The following is a 22,588-nucleotide window of genomic DNA, read 5'->3' as shown; positions in this document are numbered from 1 at the left end:
GCAGGAACCCGGTGGATTGCCCACTCCGGGTAGGGAATGAGTCCTTATGAGTACTTACCCCTTACTAGTCGCTCTACCGCACCGTTGTGACGAAAAGAGAGCTGAGCCGCAAGGCAAAGCTCTCTATCTACCGGGCGATCTTGGTTCCTACCCTCACCTATGGTCATGTGAACTGGGTCATGACCGAAAGAATTAGATCGCGGGTACAAGCTGCCGAAATGGGTTTCCTCAGGAGGGTGGCTGGCATCTCCCTTAGAGATAGGGTGAGAAGTTCGGTCATCCGTGAGGGACTCGGAGTAGAGCCGCTGCTCCTTTGCGTGGAAAGGAGCCAGTTGAGGTGGTTCGGGCATCTGGTGAGGATGCCACCCGGGCGCCTCCCTAGGGAGGTGTTCCAGGCACGACCGGCTGGGAGGAGACCCCGAGGGAGGCCCAGGACCAGGTGGAGGGACTATATCTCCAAACTGGCCTGGGAGCGCCTTGGGATCCCCCAGTCAGAGCTGGCTAATGTGAACCGGGAAAGGGAAGTTTGGGGTCCCCTGCTGGAGCTGTTTCCCCCGCGACCCGATCCCGGACAAGAGGTTGAAGATGAGATGAGATGAGATGAGTGTGTGTGAGTGTGTGTAGATGATTAATGATTATAAAATCGATCATTCATCTTGATAAATAATCAACATCTCACTTGTTTAAAGTCCTGTTGTCTGTTTGTACTATATTTTATATTCTATATTTTATATTCTATATTCTATATTTTATTGTAAATTTGAATATGTTTCTATTTTGATTGTGTTGATTTATTGTTTAATTCATTGTATGTGTAACATACTCTAATAAACGGTTCTGATATTTATTATCAGTGGAGGCTGAATAAACATAATAAATATATATTATATTAAATATATATTATATATATTATTAATGATATGATATATTATTATATTATATAAATAATATATGTATTAATAATATTTTATTATATTATATATTGTTATATATATATATTATATTATAGATTATTATTAATAATTAATCATTATCAGTGGAGGCTGAATAAACATCAATAGAATAAAACAGCTGTAACAAAAATCTGTCTTCATATCTGCTTACATTACATTGTGTTATAAACCATTTATTACACGTTGTTACATGAGTGGGCTCTGATTGGACCGGCTCTAACATGAGCTGGTGGCTCTGATTGGACCGGCTCTAACATGAGCTGGTGGCTCTGATTGGACCGGCTCTAACATGAGCTGGTGGCTCTGATTAGACCGGCTCTAACATGAGCTGGTGGTTGGTGACCAGCAGAGCGCGCTCTTCATCATGTTTGTATTCAGTGTTTGATGAAGATGATGAAATGTTGGTTTTAATAAATGTTTCATGTTTTTTTAATGGTTGTATAATTAAAGTGATAAAGATTTGTATTAACTAAGTACTTTGTGTACTTCTGAAGTAACTACTAGGAGTCACGTAGCTGCTGATCAGCTGGTCAGTGTTGTGTTTACTGTGTTCATCTGAAGGCCGCTATGTTCACTATGTGAGACACTCGATCTCCCCCCCCCCCCCCCCCCCCCCCCCCAATACTCCGAAAACAAACATCCACACATGGAGCTGGGGGGGGGGGGGGGGGGGGGGGCAAGAGGAGCAGAAAAACAAGACGTAGATCACTGGGGGGGGACTATAAAAGTGAGAAGGAGCTGAGGACAGAGGTTTGTGACTCTGCAGGGTGAACCAGGATCAGAGGGTTTATACAGTCTCTCAGTCGGATTTCAGGGACTCCTACAGACCAGGTGTGTGTCGTGTCTCCTTCAGACCAGGTGTGTGTCGTGTCTCCTACAGACCAGGTGTGTGTCGTGTCTCCTACAGACCAGGTGTGTGTCGTGTCTCCTACAGACCAGGTGTGTGTCGTGTCTCCTTCAGACCAGGTGTGTGTCGTGTCTCCTACAGACCAGGTGTGTGTCGTGTCTCCTACAGACCAGGTGTGTGTCGTGTCTCCTTCAGACCAGGTGTGTGTCGTGTCTCCTACAGACCAGGTGTGTGTCGTGTCTCCTACAGACCAGGTGTGTGTCGTGTCTCCTACAGACCAGGTGTGTGTCGTGTCTCCTTCAGACCAGGTGTGTGTCGTGTCTCCTACAGACCAGGTGTGTGTCGTGACTCCTACAGACCAGGTGTGTGTCGTGTCTCCTACAGACCAGGTGTTTCTTCTGTCTCCTACAGACCAGGTGTGTGTCGTGTCTCCTTCAGACCAGGTGTGTGTCGTGTCTCCTTCAGACCAGGTGTTTCTTGTGTCTCCTTCAGACCAGGTGTGTGTCGTGTCTCCTACAGACCAGGTGTGTGTCGTGTCTCCTACACACCAGGTGTGTGTCGTGTCTCCTTCAGACCAGGTGTGTGTTGTGTCTCCTTCAGACCAGGTGTGTGTTGTGTCTCCTTCAGACCAGGTGTCTGTCGTGTCTCCTTCAGACCAGGTGTCTGTCGTGTCTCCTTCAGACCAGGTGTGTGTCGTGTCTCTTACAGACCAGGTGTGTCTCGTGTCTCCCCAGGTGTGCATCAGGTGTGTCATCATGCCGTGGCTACTGTCCTCTCAGGTGGAGCATCTGTCCTCGTCTCCGTCTCAGCGTCAGTGTGAGCGGACGTCGTTCTCCTTCTACTGTGCTGTGCGGGAGCAGCTTCCTGTCTGGCTGCTGGAGGACATGCGCAGCATGGAGGTCTTCAGCTGGGAGGACGGACATCCTCGAGCCTTCCTGCCGTCCGAGGCGCTGCTGTACGCGCTGGTCCACGACCACCAGGACTACGCCCGCTACCTGCTCAACAAGTACTCGGTGAGCGCACTCAGGCCGCCGCGATGCAGCTTCTGCTGCTGCCGCAGCAGCGGTGCGCCGCACCTCACCGTGGCGGTGCGCTACAACCGCGTGTCGATCCTCGGCATCATGGTGGCGGCTCTGAAGGACGGTCACATGCAGGACTTCCTGGACAGCCGGGGCGGCTGCTCGCACACGGCTGACGCGGGAAAGACGGCGGTGCAGCTGGCGGTGGAGCTGTCGCGGCCCGACTGTCTGCTGTTGCTGCTGGTTCACGGTGCGCTCCCCACCGGTCTGGACGCCGCGCTGCAGCGACTCGTCTCCTGCGACGACAACGTGGAGCGCCGCCACGCGCAGCGCTGCCTCGACTTCCTGCTGCTTTTCCTGCCCAAACCTCCGGCGCTGTGCCGCCTGCGGGACGAGTCGCATCGCTGGCAAAGCCTGCTGGGAAACCAAGTGTTCAGCTGGCTGTGTGGTTTGGCTCCGCCCCCTCTCCTACTGCAGGCACTCAGGTGTTTGGCCCAGTCCGGCCCGGATCAGATCACCGAGCTGCCCGACTTCCTGCGGCTGCACAGCTGGCAGTGACGTCACCTGTCACCATGGAAATGACGGATGGTGATTTGATGATGTATAAAATGTAAATAAAGACTACAAACAGACTACAACACAATACCGCTCAGTCAGTTCAGTTCATCAGGGACAGGCTTTAGGACCCTGAGGAGACTGAGGGAGCAGCTGCTGTGAGGAAGGTGATGATGGTGATGATGTCAGATTTTAAAGATGAAGATGGTTTAGTTGTATGACTGTAGATCTGATGATGCACACGTTTCTACCTCCTGATGATGAGAGAAGAAGAAGAGTTCTTCATGCAGCTGATCAACCTCTTCTGTGTATAAAGTGTATATTTAAGTTAGTTTGACTTCCAGTCACAAATATTCTGGATTTTTACGTGAAGAAGAAGTTTGAGATGTTACATTTTTTGTTCAAACTCATATTTGCATAAAGATCTCAAACCTGTGTGGTGAGGATCTGATCATCTTAAGATCCAGGTCCATGTTCATCAGAACTAGAGGAGGAACCTTTAGTCCATGTGTGCTGTTATCAACACTGTGATGACAATAAAATATATTAAAGAAAAGTTGTTGACTTGTTTCATATGAACATCAGAAGCTGAACATGTCGTTTAATAAGTGATAATGTTTAATGTGCATCTTTAAATGTGTCTCTAATTTCTCTGATATTACAAAAGTAGTGCGTTTCTGAAACATGAAAGCATTGAACCCGTCTTCATCGTAGAGTAAACGTGACATTAAACTCGTCTTCATCGTAGAGTAAACGTCACATTGAACCCGTCTTCATCGTAGAGAGTAGCGTCCTCATTTCATCTCTCAGCCTGTAGAGAACAATGGTGCATTCAGGGAGCGTAGGAACCTCAATCTCCCTCTAGAGACAGTGTTGATTTGTCCTCTCTGGGCTCCTGTAGAAACATGGTGGACTCCATGAAGAGCACCTGCTCCCTCATTCATTCATTCATAATAACCTGATAATCAATAACCTGATTATTAATAACCTGATCAATAATAACCTGGTAATAATAACCTGTACCTGTTGTGTTTAAACATGTTTATTAAGTTAACGTCATACAACAGGTGAGTTTACACTGAATTGTTATTGGTCAGCAGCAGATCAATCAACCAATCAGCTGACATCACGATGACATCACAACAGTCACACCTGTGAAGGTTTCCATGGCAACTATCGGAGACGAGGAAGAGAGACGATGATGAAATATAGATGCAGTTCAGACCTGAGACCCAAACCTCAATGCAGGTTAACTGTCCTCTGCAGTCCATCAGGGTCCATTAGAGCCCGCTATAGTCCACCAGGGTCCATTAGAGTCCACCACAGTCCACCAGGGTCCATTAGAGCCCGCTAAAGTCCACCAGGGTATATTAGAGTACATCACAGTCCACCAGGGTCCATTAGAGCCCGCTATAGTCCATCAGGGTCCATTAGAGCCCGCTATAGTCCACCAGGGTCCATTAGAGTCCACCACAGTCCACCAGGGTCTATTAGAGGCTGCTATAGTCCATCGTGGTCCATTAGAGTACACCACAGTCCACCAGGGTCCATTAGAGTACACCAGGGTCTATTAGTGCCCGCTAAAGTCCACCAGGTTCCAGATTTAGTTTGAAATCTTATTTAAAGAGTTAAACTTCTAGGACAACAAACACAAATTTACATGTTTTTCAATATTAAAGGGGGCGGGGCTCCTGCCTCAGTTTAACTTAATTTAACCTTTTAACTCAGTTTAACTTAGTTTAACAATTTTAACTCAGTTAAACCCAGTTAACCAGTTTAACCAGACTGGACCAGGATAGAGAAATCTGTCTGATGTCCATTTAATGTCCTTAACGACCAGAATTAACTAAACTTGGAGAAAAAAAATCAATCTACTACCAGTCTGAACCACACCGGATTAATATTAGAGGATTTAGAACCAGTAAGAACAAGTTGAAACCAGTCTGAACCAGTTTAAAATAGAATTAATGAAACATGGTTAAAATGTGAAATGTCCCTGTAATGCCTTCAACAACCAGACTGAACTAAACCCGAATGAGTCAGAACCATTAAGGACCAGTTCCTTTGTAGCCAACTGGTCCTTCTTATTAAAGTGCTTCCTGTTAAAACTAAAATAAAACATTCACTTCATTTCCCAGCAACCACCTGGGCTCCCTTTGTGTGGCCATCTTGTTTCAGAAACATCCCATAACCTTAAATGTCACAGGAGGTGATGACATCAAAATGACATCATGGGTCAGATGAGCTCCCATTCATCGTCGACATCGTCCCCACTGAGGGAGGAGCCTGTGGGGGCGGGCCAACATGGGGTTTGTGGGAGGAGCTTCGTCAGGCGACGGGACAATCCACCAATCAGAGTCACCGCCCACAACTCATCCTCTGGAGTCACTGAAGAGAGAAGAAACAGAAACACCTGAGGTTCAGTCCAGCTTCTAGAATAAGCACACACACACACACACACACACACACATTCTAACAGTATAAACCCAGTCTTACTAGTATAAACCTAGTCTTACTAGTATAAACCAGTCTTACCAGTCAACCAGTTGGCGTTTCCAGGGATTTTCTTCCAGTAATCTCCTGCAGGGTTTCGGTCAGAGACCCCGTAACGACGAGCCAGATCTCCGTTGACACAGCGAACCCAGACGGTCCGAGAGCTGAGGACTAGCTGACTGACGACTAAACCTAAAACACACACGTACACACATTGAAGTACAGTATATGTATTAATACAGTATCCACAGTGTAACAGGTGTTCAGACTGACAGGTGTACCTGGTATCAGCTCCCAGTCCGTCCCCACAGGCATCTCATCACTGAGTCCGGTCCTGACGAAGACGCTTCCTCTGTTGTCCAAAGCCCAGAGGAGACGATCGTTAGGACTCGTCTGGATATGGACCAGCTGCACTCCTATTGGCTGCAGAGACATGATGTCACAGTTACCGGTTGGTTCTGTGTGTGTGTGTGTGTGTTACCTGTACAGGTGGTTCCATGTGGATCTAGTGTGTGTGTGTGTGTGTGTGTGTGTGTGTGTGTGTGTGTGTGTGTTACCTGTACAGGTGGTTCTATGTGGATCCAGGCCGGTAGCATCATGCTTGGGTTCAGGGGCTGCGTTCCAACTCTGAAGTAAACTACTCCTCGACTGTCCACAGCCCAGACGTTCTGACTGCCGCAGCTCACACTGACCAGACGAACACTTCCTGGAACACATCAGTGACAGTCTACCTGAACACACCTGTAAACACATTTACATTCTCTCTATACCAGCATGTGAAACCTCAAAACATCCCATGAACTTCTACAACCCCTTCAAGAACCCATTGAACTGCCCTAAGAAGCCCCAAAACCTATTGGGAACCTGAAGAACCACCTCAAGCTCTATTGGATCCGCTCCATGGACTTTGGGAACCCCCTCAAGGATCATTTCAACTGAATCAAGGACCCTAAACTTTAATACAGACGTGAAATCTGAATTCAACCCCTCCTCAGGATCAGGATCAGTCAGGTCAGGTTAGGTACAGTTTCACCTGGAACCTTAGCAGGATCAGGTGGTCCCCTTTCAGATCCACTGAGACCAGCCTCACAACAACACCGCTCTCCAAACACCAACCGGAGGAAACCGAAGGTCGATAGAAAACGGTTTGGAACAATGGACAAAAGAAAGTAAAAGTAGATCAGAATGTAACCTGATGAATAGTCCGAATATCTCAGATCCTCAAGGGACCCCCACCTGGAAACCCAGACAGGAAGACACTAAACATGGCAACCAAAAGAAACAGAGGATGTGGTCACTGTTCCTCCTGCAATGTGAAAGATTCAATGAAATGAGGACCATTTATTTTGATGAGTTCAACTCTGTAATGCCACACGAGGCAGATCTTGGTTGCCCAACAGGAACCTGTAAAGACCTGGACAGAGAGAGACCATCATGTGGTGTCTGACGGAGGAACTAAAAACAGATCTGAGCCAGCAGACTGGTTACAGCGTGACACACTCAGAAACACCTCTGAAGTACCAGCCTGTTGCATAACCTCCACCCATCAATGTGACAGAGAAACACAGCTGAGAGAGTGTGTGTGTGTGTGTGTGTGTGTGTGTGTGTGTGTGTGTGTGTGTGTGTGTGTGTGTGTGTGTGTGTGAGTGAGTGTGTGTGTGTGTGTGTGTGTGTGTGTGCGTCATACTGTAACCTGACCCCCCCCAAACACACCCTGACTGATCAACCAATCACAGACCACAAGTCAGACTCCTTCACAAAATAAAAGATATTAAAACACATTAACTTCTGCTTGTGTTTTCATAAACACTATTAGTGCATTAGCACCCCCTAGTGGCAGCAGAGAACACTGTGGTTTAGTGGTAGTAAGTGAGGGATTAATGCATGACCAGCTCAGCTGGATATAATAGTTTACATGTTTTAAGGGAACACTATGTACTCGACCTTCACAACGTGTAAGAACAGAACAGCACAAAGGCACAAAGCTTTGGCAAAGAAAGCAGATCACACAGATTAGTGCTCTAGTTCAGCTCAGACTCCAGCAGGGCCTCCAGCAGAGACTGGTCCACCATGGACAAACCCAGATCCTCCAGCAGAGACCGGTCTACCGTGGACAGACCCAGATCCGGCTTCACCTGCAGCATTGGACTTGCAGTCGGAGCTCCGGAGGGAGGAGGAGAGCTCAGCTCCCGGCAGCAGCAGCAGCAGCAGCGTCTCCTCCTCCTCCTCCTCCTCCTCCTCCTCCTCCTCCTCCTCCTCCAGGAGCAGAGCTTCTCCTCTCTGGGAGTCAACACCGACACCACACTGCTGGAGACCCAGGAGGTATTGCTGGACCCGCTGGAGGCACGGAAGAACCAGAACCATGACTGAGAGGGTCAGACTGTCAGACCCTGCTGCAGTAGAATGAGAGGTTTTCTAAAAGGAGTCTGGTGCTCAGAGACACTACCACTTTAGTCCACAGGGACCGCCATAAACAACACTAAATGAAAGTTCCTTGTAGTAACTTTCAGGTACGTACCGAGCTGGTTGAGGTCCAGGGGGGTCCAGTGGAGTCCGAAGGGACAGGACGGAGACAGCGTACGAATACTGACTCGGCCATGGCTGTCTAAACCCCAAAGAGCATCACGACAGGCAGACAGTTGAGTCAGTTCCATCTGAGCACACAGGTAGAACACAAAAGATCATCAGCGTGAACAGAGATGAGTAGAATCAGAGTCGGAGACAGGTGTGGTGGTTTTACCTCAAAAGGTAGATGGATGGACGAGGGACGGAGCTCTCCATCCTGGTCCCAAACACAGAACAGATCCTTCCTGCTCTGAGCCAACCACAGGAACGTACCTGAGACACAGGTAACACACACAGGTAGCCTAATGATCAGTTGTGTTTCATGTCACATATGAAAGATTGGTCTGAGGACTAGTTGCAGTGGTCTGAGGACTAGTTGCAGAGGTCTGAGGACTAGTTGCAGTGGTCTGGTTGCAGGGGTCTGGGGACTAGTTGCAGTGGTATGAGGACTAGTTGCAGCGGTCTGAGTACTAGTTGCAGTGGTCTGAGGACTAGTTGCAGCAGTCTGAGGACTAGTTGCAGTAGTCTGAAAACTAGTTGCAGAGGTCTGAGGACTAGTTGCAGTGGTCCGTCTGGGGACTAGTTGCAGTGGTCTGTCTGAGGACTAGTTGCAGTGGTCTGTCTGGGGACTAGTTGCAGTGGTCTGGGGACTAGTTGCAGTGATCTGAGGACTAGTTGCAGAGGTCTGAGGACTAGTTGCAGTGGTCTGGGGACTAGTTGCAGTGGTCTGGGGACTAGTTGCAGTGATCTGAGGACTAGTTGCAGAGGTGTGTAGTATAGTGTGTATAGTGTACAGATGTGTCACCTTCTCTGTGAGGTACAGCTGAAGAGGTGACGAAGCTCCACTTGGTGGCTGAGACGGTTCCTCTTGGAACAACGTTCTGCCAGAAAGTTCCTGAAAGAATCAAACCATAAGCTGCAGTAAAAAGTCTGTCCTGGAACTTCACTGGACCTTTACTGGACTACTACTGACCCACAAGACTGCCCCGGGCCAGGTGCAGCTGGTTCCGTCCCGAGGCGACCCAAACCCCGCTGCTGTTAGCGCTGACCAAGCTCGGCTGGCACTGCGAGTACTGCGACAGGAAGGCCACCACCCGCTCCACCGGTGCCCTGGTAACCGTGGCAACACTCTGGGTGGCGTGCAGCAGCGTCTGGAAGAGACTGCCCTGATCGAAGACCACATAGTCTGAAATACTGATCTGATGAGAGACAGACAGACGAGCCGTTAAGCTGCAAAGGAGACCCGAGATCAATACCAGAACCTTCTCTCTAACTCGGCGTACCTGCCACCAGTGGTCGTCGTCGCCCTGCGGTCTGGATGAACAGATGCCGGTTCGAAACCAGAGGCTGCCGGTGGCATCCAGCGCCCAGGCTGTACCACCTTCAGCCAGGGCAACACACATCAACTCCAGACCCTGAGCCTCACTGTGACCAACACACAGGGACACGATCACAAATATACAGGATGAATGAATCAATGAATCCTAGCTCAAAGCTAAAACTACCACTGAGTTCAATGCTGTATGCTAACCGACATTTCTACTAGCAGTCTAACTGTCTGTGTGCTATAGTACAGTAGCTGTATTGAAGAGGTGACTGTGGCTCAGTGGGAAAGAGGGTCGTCCTTCAATCACATGATCGGCGGTTTGATTATTAGTATTACAGTAGTAGTAGTACCTGACGGTGTCGTACAGTAATACTACAATAGAAGTAGTACCTGACGGGGTCGTACAGTAGTACTACAATAGAAGTAGTACCTGACGGGGTTGTACAGTAGTATTACAGTAGTAGTAGTACCTGACGGGGTCGTACAGAAGTATTACAGTAGTAGTACTACCTGACGGGGTCGTACAGTAGTATTACAGTAGTAGTAGTACCTGACGGTGTCGTACTTCCAGCCCTCTCCCTCACTGCAGTAGCTGTTCAGTCCTTCTCTGTAGAATAAAGCTTTGTGTTCGCTCAGAGCCCAGACCACACCTCCGCTCACACACACCTGGGTGAACACACAGGGAGAGTCCACCTTCACCGAGCGAGCACAGGGCCGGTCCACGCTGAGACCTGATGGACAAAGAGACACGGGTTACTATGGCATGTTTTGGTGGACCTGGAAGTATTGGTGACCCTGGATGTTTTGGTAGTCTTGGATGTTTTGGTGGACCTGGAAGTATTGGTGACCCTGGATGTTTTGGTAGTCTTGGATGTTTTGGTAGTCTTGGATGTTTTGATGGCCCTGGATGTTTTGGTGGACCTGGATGTTTTGGTGGACCTGGGTGTTTTGGTGGACCTGGATGTTTTGGTAGTATTGGATGTTTTGGTGGCCCTGGATGTTTTGGTGGCCCTGGATGTTTTGGTAGTATTGGATGTTTTGGTAGTCTTGGATGTTTTGGTGGCCCTGGATGTTTTGGTGGACCTGGGTGTTTTGGTGGACCTGGATGTTTTGGTAGTATTGGATGTTTTGGTGGCCCTGGATGTTTTGGTGGCCCTGGATGTTTTGGTAGTATTGGATGTTTTGGTAGTCTTGGATGTTTTGGTGGCCCTGGATGTTTTGGTAGTCTTTGATGTTTTGGTGGCCCTGGATGTTTTGGTGGCCCTGGATGTTTTGTTAGTCTTGGATGTTTTGATGGCCCTGGATGTTTTGGTAGTCTTGGATGTTTTGGTGAGCCTGAATGTTTTGGTGAGCCTGAATGTTTTGGTGAGCCTGAATGTTTTGGTAGTCTTGGATGTTTTGGTAGTCTTGGATGTTTTGGTGAGCCTGGATGTTTTGGTAGTCTTGGATGTTTTGGTGAGCCTGAATGTTTTGGTGAGCCTGAATGTTTTGGTAGTCTTGGATGTTTTGGTAGTCTTGGATGTTTTGGTGAGCCTGGATGTTTTGGTAGTCTTGGATGTTTTGATGGCCCTGGATGTTTTGGTAGTCTTGGATGTTTTGGTGAGCCTGGATGTTTTGGTGGTGCTGGAGGTCTGAACCGAGCTGATTGGTCAGTAGGCATTGCGTCTTATCTTTATCATCACCTGCTCACCTGTTAGGTGTTCAGCTTTATTTACCATGATGATCTATTAGGTAAGAAGTGAACCTCCGTCATAGGACTGAAAACTGCAGTGTCACATGGAACTCTATAGAAACCAGTATGTTGTATTTGTCCTTTCCTGATGTTTGGTGACTTCACACCAGCAGGTGTTTGTCAAAGAGCATGTGAGACACACAGGTGACTAGTTACCTGTCTGCAGGTAGAGGTCTCCATTGGTCCTGATAATCCAGGCCGAGTCGTCACTCAGAGCCACGAAGGCCGTTTGCTCCACAGCTTTGTACCAGTGACGTTTTCCTTTGACTGACACTTTAGCACAAGCGAACGCCGTCATGCTCCTCTGCTCTACCTTCCACAGCAGGTTACCTGATGGAGTGAGCAACAGTTAGCATCCTGCTAATGCTAAACACACACCTGTAAACCTGACAGTCTATTTTAAGATGAGATCAAGCTTCAGTTGTAACTGGTTAGTTTAGGTTTCTTTGTATAAATAAAGTCACACAGAGAGAGTGTGACATTGCTAACGGTACAAACTGTTTACAACAAGGATTTGTCAGGTGTGATGCCAGCAGCTCACCTGAGGGTGACAAGGCCACCTGGTGGACGTTGTCTTCAAAGCGCTGCCAGTTGAGCCCAGTTTCAAGTAGACCGCTGCAGAATAGTCCTCCTTTAAAGTCCAGACACCACACATACCTGGAACAAACAGGTCACCTGTAAGACACTAAACAGGTAGCTCCACACATACCTGAAACACACAGGCCATACTTCAGTCACCTGAGAGTCCGCTGACTACCCACCTGTCAGTCACCTGCAGGCTCAGTATTCCACATCCTGGTCCTGAGTAACCCATCCAGCTTTCTGCCAACTACAAAGAGAAAAGACAAAATAATATGAATACCTGCTGACAGACTCCCCTAGTCTCATCTGGCCGACTTTGTGCTCGTCTCACCTGGTCAGGTTTGAGTGCGTCCCTGTCCTTAGCGTCCTGGTCCACCTGTTGGTCCGTGGTCTTCTCCGTCTGATGAGACAGATGGTCGAGGACTTCCCCACTGCTGCCAGTGGGGGCCAGAGTGGGACAGTAGATGTCTCCCTCTTCATCACTGGACATACTGGGTTTTCTGTCCAGACTGGATACAGTGGAGTAAAACATCTGGTTTGCCAGAACAGCGGGGGGGACCTGGTCCTCATTCTGAACACAGAGGAAACCAGTTCATTGTGTGAATGTTGTGTCTCACTTTAGTAGCTACAACTGTCACCCGATAGTTACAGAAATATGTTAATATCCATGAAACTCCAGCATCATCACCTCGTCCTCCTCCTCCTCTGGTCCAATCAGAGGGCTCAGAAACTCGTCCTCCTGCTCCTCCATTGGCTGCTGCTCCTGTCCATCACCATCCTCCTCCTCAGCATTGTGCATGTAGGAGAAAGTGCACTCCAGCAGCAGATCCACGTCCGGGGTCGGCGGGACAACCTCTGTCTCTGCACCGGGACCAGGACCAGGACCGGAGGCCTTTCCTGGATTCTCCAGACCCTGGAGGAGCAGGGAGCTGGGACAAAAAAACAAGGATGAGACCTAAACCAATGAGACACAACAAATACTGTTCTATGCTGGTCCTCAGTTACTAACCCAGACTGGTTGGAGGAAGACTCCGCCTCCTCTCCATCCTTTACACCCTCTGCATTCTGTGAGATCTGGTCCTGGTTCTGAAGGTCAAGACCAAGGAGGGAGGCTCTGTCACTCAGAGGAGTTCCACTTCCTCCGTCACTACAGCTGCCGTCCTGGACTACAAACATGGAGTCTGAGCAGCTGCTGTCACAGAGGCGGTTCCCACTGCTGCTGTCTGAGGGTGGAGACAGAGACAGGAAGCAGTCAGTCATGACGACATTGTCCCTAAATAAAGGGTCAATATATGTCTGTCTGTCTGTCTGCTTGCCTTGGCGTCTCCTCCTCTTCTTCTTCACTCGGATGGCCTTCACCACCAGCTCCTGCTGCAGCCCCTCATGACCCAGCGGGGCGCTGTAGCGCCTGGAGCTCAGCTCACAGGAAGTGGTCACCGGGGTGTTTCCAAGGAGACTCTCCCAGGAAGTGACGGAGCTGCTGCGGCTACGAGAGCCGCCGGCGAACAGACCAGAGTGCTGGCAGGGCGGCTCCATCACCTAGAGAACCAGTCACAGGTTAGTTCACCGGTCTGTAAGTGAACATGTCAACCACCTAAAGCAGTGCTAGACAACTGCCAGTCACCTCAAGCTGCTCCTTCGCCTCCTCCACTTCCTCCTCTTTCTCTCCCTCCTCGCTGGACCTCTCCCATCCTCCCCCCTGCTGCTCCCGCCCCCCACCCTCTACAATGATGGCCATGGTTCTGATTGGCTGAGCTGTTTCCACCGATCCAGTTGGTGGGAGGATGGTGGGCGTGGCCAAAGGTGAGGCCTGATGGACGGAGAGCTCCAACGCTGAAGAGAAGAGACAGACGGGATGATAATCTATATATACAGTATATATACACACACACACACCCACACACACACACACACACACATATATATATATATACATATATATATATATATATACGTATATATATATATATATATATATATATATATACGTATATATACGTGTATATATATATATTATTACAGTAAAAGGGTTTTGTCACTCACACAGACAGATGGAATACATTGGTTGGACTACAGTGGACCTGATAGTTGACTACTCGGTTATTGCTAGCGGAGCCTTCTACGTTTCTATTTTGGCTATTAGGATATTTGTTTTCTATCCTTTTTCTAAAGCCCTCAGGATTACAGAAATGTAAAGAACACACTTAACCTTTTATCAAATGATTCATATTCAGTAACAAATAAAAACATAAACAACAATACTGTAGTAACAGAACCAATGTAGATGTAGATCTTTTGTAGATGTTATAGTATTATATTATACTATTGATCAGAGGTATTTCAGCAGGAGGCTTAGAGTGAGGGGAGCGGAACAGTAGTGGTACTATTACTAGTAGTATATATACATATATATACTACCAGTAGTAGTAGTACTCACAGCTGGAGGAGAGTCCCTCGGGGCTGTTGGAGAGACGGATGATGTCTCGGTCTCCTTTCAGGATGAAGATCTCGTTGTCACAACACGACACAGACACAATGTCTCCACTGCTCTCCAACGCTCCGATGATCACCTTCACACATCACACACACACAACGAGTGTTACACCGATACCAACATCCACACACCTAACATCCACACATCTAAACATCCACACACCTAAACATCCACACACCTAAACATCTAAACATCCACACACCTAAACATCCACACACCTAAACATCTAAACATCCACACACCTAAACATCCACACACCTAAACATCCACACACCTAAACATCCACACACCTAAACATCCACACACCTAAACATCTAAACATCCACACACCTAAACATCTAAACATCCACACACCTAAACATCTAAACATCCACACACCTAAACATTCACACACCTAAACATCTAAACATCCACACACCTAAACATCCACACATCTAAACATCTAAACATCCACACATCTAAACATCTAAACATCCACACACCTAAACATCTAAACATCCACACACCTAAACATCTAAACATCCACACACCTAAACATTCACACACCTAAACATCTAAACATCCACACACCTAAACATCCACACATCTAAACATCTAAACATCCACACACCTAAACATCTAAACATCCACACACCTAAACATCTAAACATCCACACACCTAAACATCCACACACCTAAACATCCACACACCTAAACATCCACACACCTAAACATCCACACATCTAAACATCTAAACATCCACACACCTAAACATCTAAACATCCACACACCTAAACATCTAAACATCCACACACCTAAACATTCACACACCTAAACATCTAAACATCCACACACCTAAACATCCACACATCTAAACATCTAAACATCCACACATCTAAACATCTAAACATCCACACACCTAAACATCTAAACATCCACACACCTAAACATCTAAACATCCACACACCTAAACATTCACACACCTAAACATCTAAACATCCACACACCTAAACATCCACACATCTAAACATCTAAACATCCACACACCTAAACATCTAAACATCCACACACCTAAACATTCACACACCTAAACATCTAAACATCCACACACCTAAACATCCACACATCTAAACATCCACACACCTAAACATCTAAACATCCACACACCTAAACATCCACACATCTAAACATCCACACATCTAAACATCCACACACCTAAACATCCACACACCTAAACATCCACACATCTAAACATCTAAACATCCACACATCTAAACATCTAAACATCCACACATCTAAACATCTAAACATCCACACATCTAAACATCCACACATCTAAACATCCACACATCTAAACATCCACACATCTAAACATCCACACATCTAAACATCCACACATCTAAACATCCACACACCTAAACATCCACACATCTAAACATCTAAACATCTAAACATCCACACATCTAAACATCCACACACCTAAACATCCACACATCTAAACATCCACACATCTAAACATCCACACATCTAAACATCTAAACATCTAAACATCCACACATCTAAACATCTAAACATCCACACATCTAAACATCCACACATCTAAACATCCACACATCTAAACATCCACATACCTAAACATCCACACATCTAAACATCTAAACATCCACACACCTAAACATCCACACATCTAAACATCTAAACATCCACACATCTAAACATCTAAACATCCACACACCTAAACATCCACACATCTAAACATCCACATACCTAAACATCCACACACCTAAACATCCACACACCTAAACATCCACACATCTAAACATCCACACACCTAAACATCCACACATCCACACACCTAAACATCCACACACCTAAACATCTAAACATCCACACACCTAAACATCCACACATCTAAACATCTAAACATCCACACACCTAAACATCCACACATCTAAACATCCACATACCTAAATATCCACACATCTAAACATCTAAACATCCACACACCTAAACATCCACACATCTAAACATCTAAACATCCACACACCTAAACATCCACACATCTAAACATCCACATACCTAAACATCCACACACCTAAACATCCACACACCTAAACATCCACACACCTAAACATCCACACATCCACACACCTAAACATCCACACACCTAAACATCTAAACATCCACACACCTAAACATCCACACACCTAAACATCCACACACCTAAACATCTAAACATCCACACACCTAAACATCCACACATCTAAACATCTAAACATCCACACACCTAAACATCCACACATCTAAACATCCACACATCTAAACATCTAAACATCCACACACCTAAACATCCACACACCTAAACATCCACACATCTAAACATCCACACACCTAAACATCCACACACCTAAACACCTAAACATCCACACATCTAAACATCCACACACCTAAACATCCACACACCTAAACATCCACACACCTACACATCCACACATCTAAACATCCACACATCTAAACATCCACACACCTAAACACCTAAACATCCACACACCTAAACATCCACACACCTAAACATCCACACATCTAAACATCCACACACCTAAACATCCACACACCTAAACATCCACACACCTAAACATCCACACATCTAAACATCCATACATCTAAACATCCACACACCTAAACACCTAAACATCTAAACATCCACATACCTAAACATCCACACATCTAAACATCCACACACCTAAACATCCACACATCTAAACATCCACACACCTAAACATCCACACACCTAAACATCCACACACCTAAACATCCACACATCTAAACATCCACACATCTAAACATCCACACACCTAAACATCCACACATCTAAACATCCACACACCTAAACATCCACACATCTAAACATCCATACATCTAAACATCCACACACCTAAACACCTAAACATCCACACACCTAAACATCCACACATCTAAACATCCACACATCTAAACATCCACACACCTAAACATCCACACACCTAAACATCCACACATCCACACACCTAAACATCCACACACCTAAACATCCACACATCTAAACATCCACACACCTAAACATCCACACATCCACACACCTAAACATCCACACACCTAAACATCTAAACATCCACACACCTAAACATCCACACATCTAAACATCTAAACATCCACACATCTAAACATCCACACACCTAAACATCCACACACCTAAACATCCACACATCTAGACATCCACACATCTAAACATCCACACATCTAAACATCCACACACCTAAACATCCACACATCTAAACATCCACACATCTAAACATCCACACATCTAAACATCTAAACATCCACACATCTAAACATCCACACATCTAAACATCCACACACCTAAACATCTAAACATCCACACATCTAAACATCCACACACCTAAACATCTAAACATCCACACATCTAAACATCCACACATCTAAACATCCACACATCTAAACATCCACACATCTAAACATCTAAACATCCACACATCTAAACATCCACACATCTAAACATCCACACATCTAAACATCTAAACATCCACACATCTAAACATCCACACATCTAAACATCCACACACCTAAACATCTAAACATCCACACATCTAAACATCCACACATCTAAACATCCACACACCTAAACATCTAAACATCCACACATCTAAACATCCACACATCTAAACATCCACACATCTAAACATTCACACATCTAAACATCCACAATCAAGTAGTGTATCAGGGTAGTTCTAGTACCTTATACTAGACAATCATCAGGATGTGGATGCTGTACTTCGTTAACACAGTAGTATAAGTAGTTGTAGCACCTCGTTAACACAGTGTTATAAGTAGTTGTAGTACCTAGTTAACACAATAGTATAAGTAGTTGTAGTACCTCGTTAACACAGTGTTATAAGTAGTTGTAGTACCTAGTTAACACAGTAGTATAAGTAGTTGTAGTACCTCGTTAACACAGTAGTATAAGTAGTTGTAGCACCTTGTTAACACAGTAGTATAAGTAGTTGTAGCACCTCGTTAACATAGTAGTATAAGTAGTTGTAGTACCTAGTTAACACAGTAGTATAAGTAGTTGTAGTACCTCGTTAACACAGTAGTATAAGTAGTTGTAGTACCTCGTTAACACAGTATTATAAGTAGTTGTAGCACCTCGTTAACACAGTAGTATAAGTAGTTGTAGCACCTCATTAACACAGTAGTATAAGTAGTTGTAGTACCTCGTTAACACAGTAGTATAAGTAGTTGTAGTACCTCATTAACACAGTCAAGGACGTAGATGCTGTACTCGTTCCAGCTGAGGATCCAGCCGTCTCTGAGGAAACAGCTGAGCAGACCGAGCTGTCTGTCTTCTGGACGGTAAGCTCCGATTGGACCAGGACGAGGAAACAACTCAAACTGAGGAATCTGAGTCAGTCACACAGGTAGACGGACAGACAGGCAGAAAATAGAAAATGTAATTCAAGTGGAAAGCCGTTCACTCTAATGTGTCAAATAAATGAAGCTACGAGTGAGTGAAGAGCATTCATCTTAAAGCCGTCCACAATGATATGAATCAATTTGAAAGAACAGAACTGGTGCAGACTCGTCAATAATGGGTTTCTTCTCCTGAATAATAATGAACGGTCCACACTGTACCTGTGTGTTGAAGAGTGGTTTGAGCTGCCGAGTGTCCTCAACCTGACCTCTGATGTCAGACCTCCAAAGTCTGAGTCCAGGTCGCGCAGCAAACACTTGAAGATCGCTCTGTTTACAGAGAGCCGGCAGGAAGCAGGCGCCGAACCTGCCGCTGCTGAGACCAACACAAACAACACTGTCAACACTACTGTGGACGTGTTGTGTCTGTGTATTATGGGCTGTATGTCTACCTCTTGCGTGGTTTGGTGCCCAGCTGTTGGACTTCCTGTTTCTGAGTGCAGTAAAGCAGAGATCTGTGCTGTGTAGAGATCAGCAGCACCTGGTGGCTGTACTCCATCTGGACCACACCTGAGGACTCCTCCAGCAGCAGCACAGGTTTACACACACCCTGCGCATACACACACACACACACACACACACGATTAATAAACTACTCTTTCTTTCTCATCACATACAGAACATGATTAATGTATTTTAACTAGTAGTATTGTTGTTGTGGTTTCACCTGGTCCAGGTCCAGAGAGGAGAACACAACTCGTCCTTTATCGTCTCCTGAGAACAGTTTCATTCCGTTGGTGCTCCACGCCAGAGACGTTACCGAGCCTTTATGGAGGCCGACCACATCGAACCGCCTCAGCTAGAGACAGAGAGAGAGAGAGAGACAGGTGTGTTACAACTCTACAGAGAGAGAGAGAGAGAGAGAGAGAGAGAGAGAGAGACAGGTGTGTTACAACTCTACAGAGAGAGAGAGCGACAGAGAGAGAGAGAGAGAGAGAGAGAGAGAGAGACAGGTGTGTTACAACTCTACAGAAAGAGAGAGCGACAGAGAGAGAGAGAGAGAGAGAGAGAGAGAGAGAGAGAGAGAGAGAGAGAGACAGGTGTGTTACAACTCTACAGAGAGAGAGAGAGAGAGAGAGAGAGAGAGAGAGAGAGAGAGAGAGAGACAGGTGTGTTACAACTCTACAGAGAGAGAGACTGTTGTAGAGTTGTAACACACCTGTTTCTCTGTGTAGAGCAGCTTTCTGAGACACACCTGTCGAACGTCTCACCTGTTTGTTCCGACCAGGAAGTGGAGACACCAGCTGGAAGACTGCAACTCGACCTGATGCTGTTCCCACGGCAACCAGATCATCAAAACAGCTGAGCAGCTTCACAGCTGTGATTGCATCACTCTTCCCCTGTTACATACACACACACACACACACACACACACACACACACACACACACACACACACACTCGGTTAAAGTGAAACATCACGAACATTATGAGGATCACTTGAACACACCGCTGATCAACTGACATTCAAATGCACCAACATAGTGAAATACTATCGTTGCTCCACTGGTTTCTGGTTGTACAGCAGATGTTGCTTCACTGGTTTCTGGTTGTACATCAGAAGTTGCTCCACTGGTTTCTGGTTGTCCATCAGATGTTGCTCCACCGGTTTCTGGTTGTACAGTTGATGTTGCTCCACCGGTTTCTGGTTGTACATCAGATGTTGCTCCACCGGTTTCTGGTTGTACAGTTGACGTTGCTCCACTGGTTTCTGGTTGTACAGTTGACGTTGCTCCACTGGTTTCTGGTTGTACAGTTGACGTTGCTCCACTGGTTTCTGGTTGTACATCAGATGTTGCTCCACTGGTTTCTGGTTGTACATCAGACATTGCTCCACCAGTTTCTGGTTGTACAGTTGACGTTGCTCCACTGGTTTCTGGTTGTACATCAGATGTTGCTCCACCAGTTTCTGGTTGTACATCAGATGTTGCTCCACCGGTTTCTGGTTGTACATCAGATGTTGCTCCACCGGTTTCTTGTTGTACATCAGATGTTGCTCCACCGGTTTCTGGTTGTACAGTTGATGTTGCTCCACCGGTTTCTGGTTGTACAGCAGACGTTGCTCAAACCCTTCGAACCCTCTGCTGTGATTAGAGACTGAAATGAATGTTTAAATTTAAAAAGTGTCAGCTCTACTGAGGATGGGTGTGTCTCCCTGAAGAGTCCCACTAGACCAGGGTCCGCTGCTGGACCTCCTGTAAAACCAGACTGAGCCCCACAGAAGAAGAAGAAGAAGAAGAAGAAGAAGAAGAAGAAGAAGAAGAGCTCTGACCTCCAGGCTGTACTTGTTCATGTGTGCTCGGCGACGACAGTACAGGTAGAGCATGCCGGTGCTGCTGCCCACCGCCAGGAAGTCACCGCTGCTGTCCAGAGCCGTCAGGTAGACCAGGACGGACCTGAACCCGCGTTGCACCTGCAGGGAGAGAGAGGAGCATCAGCATCAACATCAGCACTCTGGTCTGGGTCACGTCCTGGTCTGGGTCACTTCCTGGTGCCGTACCTTGGCTGGGATCGCATTCAGCAGGTAGTAGAGCGGGCAGAACTCTCTCAGGACGGAGGATGGAGGGGCTGCCATTTTTTTTTGCCGAAGTGGACTCAACTGGTCCTGAAAAGTCAATTCATTAAAAACACACACAGGTTTAATCTTTCACTTCCTGTCCTGGTCTCACCTCAACAACTGCTCAGATCTAACTGACATATACCGAATTGTAAAAGGTCTTACGTCATGTTTTGCAGCTGACGTCATGAGAGAGAGGTTAAATAGAAGTTTGGTGTGACGCCATGAACTCTGCACCAAACTCCATTCAAAAAAGCACAATTTTACTGTTCCCTTGTCTCCTCATCTGACGACATACAACACTAATACAACATTAAGAGTCGTTTGGATTTATTCAAGATAACAACATTAAGCATTCTACAAAATAAATAACAGTGAGGTCTTGTGAATTATCTGCAGTTTGTCCCTTTCTGGAGTTTCTCTGGAGGGCGGAAACGAACGTAAACAGATCATTTAAATTTAAATACACGTCATTTAAACCCAGTTTTTGATTAAGTTGACAGATGCCGAATTAAACAAGGCAACCTAACGAAGTCTAAGCCACCTTCAACTGGGCTTTACAGTCACGTTGTGTCGTCCCATCTGGAGATGAATATTAAATTGGCCTTTTGTTGAATGTAGTTTGGTTTGACGCAACCGTCAGGTTACCTTTCAATGCTAGCAGGCAGGCTAACAGTTAGCATGAGGAAGAAGAAGACCGTGAGTCCTTTACTGAGAGCTGGAGGATCAAAGGATGTTCCAGGTGTTCCAGATGTTTCACTTACAGACCGATGTGTTAAGGCGGTCTGTCTGTCTGTCTTACGATCGGCCTGTCTGTCTGACAGCCTCCATACTGATCTGATGCTGGGCTGCTGTCAACAAACCACGCCCCCCACCGACAGGCCGCGGTACTGCACCTTTCATTTCTACGTCTCTGTGTATTTATATGTTTTAATACCACTAAAATAATAAAACA

At 46.3% G+C, this 22,588-nt stretch overlaps 2 protein-coding genes across 13 annotated transcripts; one reads left to right on the top strand and one right to left on the bottom strand.

Annotated features, from left to right (window-relative positions):
- The first annotated feature begins 1,653 nt into the window (after window positions 1-1,653).
- On the top strand, window positions 1,654-3,930 carry ankrd9 (ankyrin repeat domain 9). 10 transcript variants are annotated; one of them, XM_068737268.1, is made up of 2 exons: window positions 1,654-1,784; window positions 2,535-3,930. In XM_068737268.1, the coding sequence occupies exon 2, from the start codon at window positions 2,556-2,558 to the stop codon at window positions 3,375-3,377; it is 822 nt and encodes a 273-aa protein (XP_068593369.1). In that variant the 5' UTR covers window positions 1,654-1,784; window positions 2,535-2,555; the 3' UTR covers window positions 3,378-3,930. The 10 variants fall into 10 exon arrangements, with proteins under 10 accessions (XP_068593369.1, XP_068593370.1, XP_068593362.1 ...); XM_068737269.1 differs by having other exon boundaries at window positions 1,654-1,811; XM_068737261.1 differs by having other exon boundaries at window positions 1,712-1,811; window positions 1,888-3,930.
- Window positions 3,931-4,400: 470 nt separating this feature from the next.
- tecpr2 (tectonin beta-propeller repeat containing 2) lies at window positions 4,401-22,496 on the bottom strand. Of its 3 annotated transcripts, XM_068737223.1 has the most exons (27): window positions 22,282-22,496; window positions 21,577-21,681; window positions 21,349-21,489; window positions 20,288-20,416; window positions 19,744-19,875; window positions 19,469-19,626; window positions 19,239-19,392; window positions 18,855-19,007; window positions 14,511-14,643; window positions 13,698-13,906; window positions 13,390-13,612; window positions 13,083-13,296; window positions 12,762-13,002; window positions 12,405-12,644; window positions 12,253-12,320; window positions 12,033-12,148; window positions 11,648-11,821; window positions 10,310-10,490; window positions 9,716-9,857; window positions 9,406-9,631; window positions 9,238-9,327; window positions 8,608-8,705; window positions 8,386-8,521; window positions 6,425-6,573; window positions 6,149-6,290; window positions 5,910-6,059; window positions 4,401-5,762 (listed from the first exon to the last, which is right to left on the bottom strand). In XM_068737223.1, the coding sequence occupies exons 2-27, from the start codon at window positions 21,649-21,651 to the stop codon at window positions 5,611-5,613; spliced, it is 4,026 nt and encodes a 1,341-aa protein (XP_068593324.1). In that variant the 5' UTR covers window positions 21,652-21,681; window positions 22,282-22,496; the 3' UTR covers window positions 4,401-5,610. The 3 variants fall into 3 exon arrangements, with proteins under 3 accessions (XP_068593324.1, XP_068593326.1, XP_068593325.1); XM_068737225.1 differs by lacking the exons at window positions 4,401-5,762; window positions 5,910-6,059; window positions 6,149-6,290 and having other exon boundaries at window positions 6,455-6,569; XM_068737224.1 differs by lacking the exons at window positions 4,401-5,762; window positions 5,910-6,059; window positions 6,149-6,290; window positions 6,425-6,573 and adding an exon at window positions 8,126-8,204.
- Between the last annotated feature and the right edge of the window lie 92 nt (window positions 22,497-22,588).

This window comes from Cebidichthys violaceus, unplaced genomic scaffold, assembly GCF_023349555.1.
Source record: "Cebidichthys violaceus isolate CVI_PGR_0920_01 unplaced genomic scaffold, fCebVio1.0.p SCAF_77, whole genome shotgun sequence".
NCBI lineage: Eukaryota > Metazoa > Chordata > Actinopteri > Perciformes > Stichaeidae > Cebidichthys > Cebidichthys violaceus.
This window is presented reverse-complemented; position numbering and strand designations above follow the sequence as displayed.

Excerpts from the sequence above, each read along its gene's own strand:
- ankrd9 (XM_068737268.1), top strand. The coding sequence starts at position 2,556 with ATGCCGTGGCTACTGTCCTCTCAGGTGGAGCATCTGTCCTCGTCTCCG.
- tecpr2 (XM_068737223.1), bottom strand. The coding sequence starts at position 21,651 with ATGGCAGCCCCTCCATCCTCCGTCCTGAGAGAGTTCTGCCCGCTCTAC. Across the intron at positions 19,393-19,468 it reads GGCACCAAACCACGCAAGAG|CAGCGGCAGGTTCGGCGCCT; the intron begins GTAGACATACAG and ends TGTTGGTCTCAG. Across the intron at positions 6,574-8,385 it reads CCTGGACCTCAACCAGCTCG|GAAGTGTTCGTCTGGTCAGT; the intron begins GTACGTACCTGA and ends GATGTGTTCCAG.